Source organism: Camelina sativa, chromosome 9 (assembly GCF_000633955.1).
Source record: "Camelina sativa cultivar DH55 chromosome 9, Cs, whole genome shotgun sequence".
In the NCBI taxonomy this organism is placed as follows: domain Eukaryota; kingdom Viridiplantae; phylum Streptophyta; class Magnoliopsida; order Brassicales; family Brassicaceae; genus Camelina; species Camelina sativa.
The window spans coordinates 1,382,641-1,383,967 of record NC_025693.1 but is presented as its reverse complement, the minus strand read 5'-3'; the positions used below and the strand labels follow the sequence as shown (position 1 = coordinate 1,383,967).

General features: G+C 33.6%; 1 protein-coding gene across 1 annotated transcript in view; it reads left to right on the top strand.

Moving 5' to 3' along the window:
• Nucleotides 1-698, top strand: part of LOC104710146 (putative F-box protein PP2-B6) — a 3,028-nt gene extending 2,330 nt beyond the window's left edge. Inside the window, exon 2 of the mRNA XM_010426699.2 lies at nt 30-698. Within this exon, the coding sequence (XP_010425001.1) occupies nt 30-557 (528 nt within the window). The 3' untranslated portion in view covers nt 558-698. The remainder of the gene's footprint in view (nt 1-29) is intronic.

Below are 1,327 nucleotides of genomic sequence, written 5' to 3'. Positions count from 1 at the left end.
GAAATCACTATGTATATATACTTATATAGGTATATTTATATATTTGTAGTTATGTTTCTAAATTGATAAAACATAAAATGGACTATCCATCTAATACATATATGACTGGAAACAAACCTATATACAGGTTTCAAAAAATACCGGAGCTTCTTAATGTATGTGCTTTCGAGATGGGTGGTGGGATGAATACTAAAATCCTTTCTCCGGGAACAAATTACTCAGCTTACGTTGTGTACAAGCTAAGGTATCGACGTCATGGCTTACGAGATTTGCCCATACAAGTTGGAGTTGGTTTTAAGGGACAAGAAAAACCAAAAAATTTCATATGTTTTGATGAGTCTACAAATATAATCAAAGAGTGGCCAACGAGGGAGCTAATGAAATCAGGAAGGAGGAAAGATGGGTGGATGGAGGCAGAGATTGGGGATTTCTTCAATGAAGGAGGATTATCGGGTTTTGATGAAATTGAAGTGAGTATTGTAGACATTACTTCCCCCAATTGGAAGTGTGGTGTGATAATTCAAGGAATTGAATTCCGGCCAAAGAATAATCGTTGAATTGATATCGGTTTCCTGAAGTGGAAGAATGGTTTGATGATATTGCCTGTTATGTTTTTGGAAAAGAGACAAAAAAAGAAAGAAAAAGAGACACTATATTTACATGATTTAAAGTGTGGATTGTAATGTTTGTGAAGTTGAATAAAGTGAAATTGTATTGGAGATACTTAATTAGGAGAGTAAGACGTTTATGTTAGAAATCAATAAGTTACACGTCTATTTTATGAATCAATTATTGTGTGAGGAAGAGAGGATCTGCATGATCTTGTACGTGATGAGGGAACACTGCGAGAGGCTTCTGAATGAGTTAAAATGTCTCACGTAACTTTCTTATCTACGTCCGAATAAGAAAAGTATATGCATGAATGTCAAAGTGGATCCTTTTCTTTTTTGTCAAAGTGGATCCACTATAAAACGCTTTTTGAGTTTTTGTGGACTTTATGTTTTTTTTTTTGAAAAAGGGTTATGGATTTTATATGTTTCGATTATGGTTTTGATTGCTTACAGTTTGGTTTGTATATGAAGCAAGTTTATATATATATATATATGTGTGTGTATGATATTCATAAATAGAGAAGTATAAAAAAATTATATAGCGTGAACTGTTTGATTGTCTAAAAACCATGCAACGTTAACATGGCCGCACAACGGCACGTGGACGCTTTGCAGGACAGCAAGACTGCAAGAGTAACGTTTCTGTTCCTTATCATTAATTCACAAGCCTATTAAGTCTATTCGCTAGAGAAAACGAAAAAAAAAAAAAAAAAAAA